A 593-nucleotide genomic window follows, 5' to 3' on the forward strand; every position below is an offset into this window, starting at 1 on the left:
ATAATGGGCCTTGTTCTTTCCAGAGAACAACATAATGGTCATGTTACATGACAACACTTTTATAGCATACAGTCACTGGCTTCTTAGAATTTAAGAAGCGCTGACTGCTCACAGCGAAGGCAGACGCCTCCGCTATAAACACTGGGAGCCTCGGGGCTGTTTCAGTCTCCAAGAGACCTTCCTCGCGAGTTGTTTGACGAGGTCCACCTTCGCATTTTCCCAAAAGGAGCGATTTTCCTTTTCCTCGCCGTTCACTACGAACACGCAGACACCGATACAAGTGGAAAATACTTCACTTCATAAATTTGATGTAATGTGTTTTACCATTCACGAAAAAAAACATATGCCAGCAGGTTTGATTTTTGTATATGTAAATTCTAACGTGATACTCACTGACAACCATCTTGATGCCGGCAGATGCGTGTGGTTGCAGCGTTTCTCTGGGCGGTGGCAGGGGCGGTGTGGGCGCTGGAGGAGGGCAGCGTGGCCAGCCCCTTCGATCAGCACTTTCCTCCTCTTCACCCTAATTGCACCCAGGTAAGTTTACAGAACTTAGATGAATTAGGCAAAAGTTTGAGAGGTGAACATGTGTG

The 593-nt window shown here is 46.9% G+C and overlaps 1 protein-coding gene across 1 annotated transcript in view; it reads left to right on the top strand.

Moving 5' to 3' along the window:
- The first annotated feature begins 110 nt into the window (after nucleotides 1-110).
- LOC119594146 (CD209 antigen-like protein C) overlaps nucleotides 111-593 on the top strand; it is a 3,584-nt gene continuing 3,101 nt past the window's right edge. Inside the window, exons 1-2 of the mRNA XM_037943213.1 lie at nucleotides 111-310; nucleotides 418-537. Coding sequence (XP_037799141.1) covers nucleotides 418-537 — 120 coding nt within the window. The 5' untranslated portion in view covers nucleotides 111-310. The remainder of the gene's footprint in view (nucleotides 311-417; nucleotides 538-593) is intronic.

The sequence above is a fragment of the Penaeus monodon genome, chromosome 33 (genome assembly GCF_015228065.2).
Source record: "Penaeus monodon isolate SGIC_2016 chromosome 33, NSTDA_Pmon_1, whole genome shotgun sequence".
Lineage (NCBI taxonomy): Eukaryota > Metazoa > Arthropoda > Malacostraca > Decapoda > Penaeidae > Penaeus > Penaeus monodon.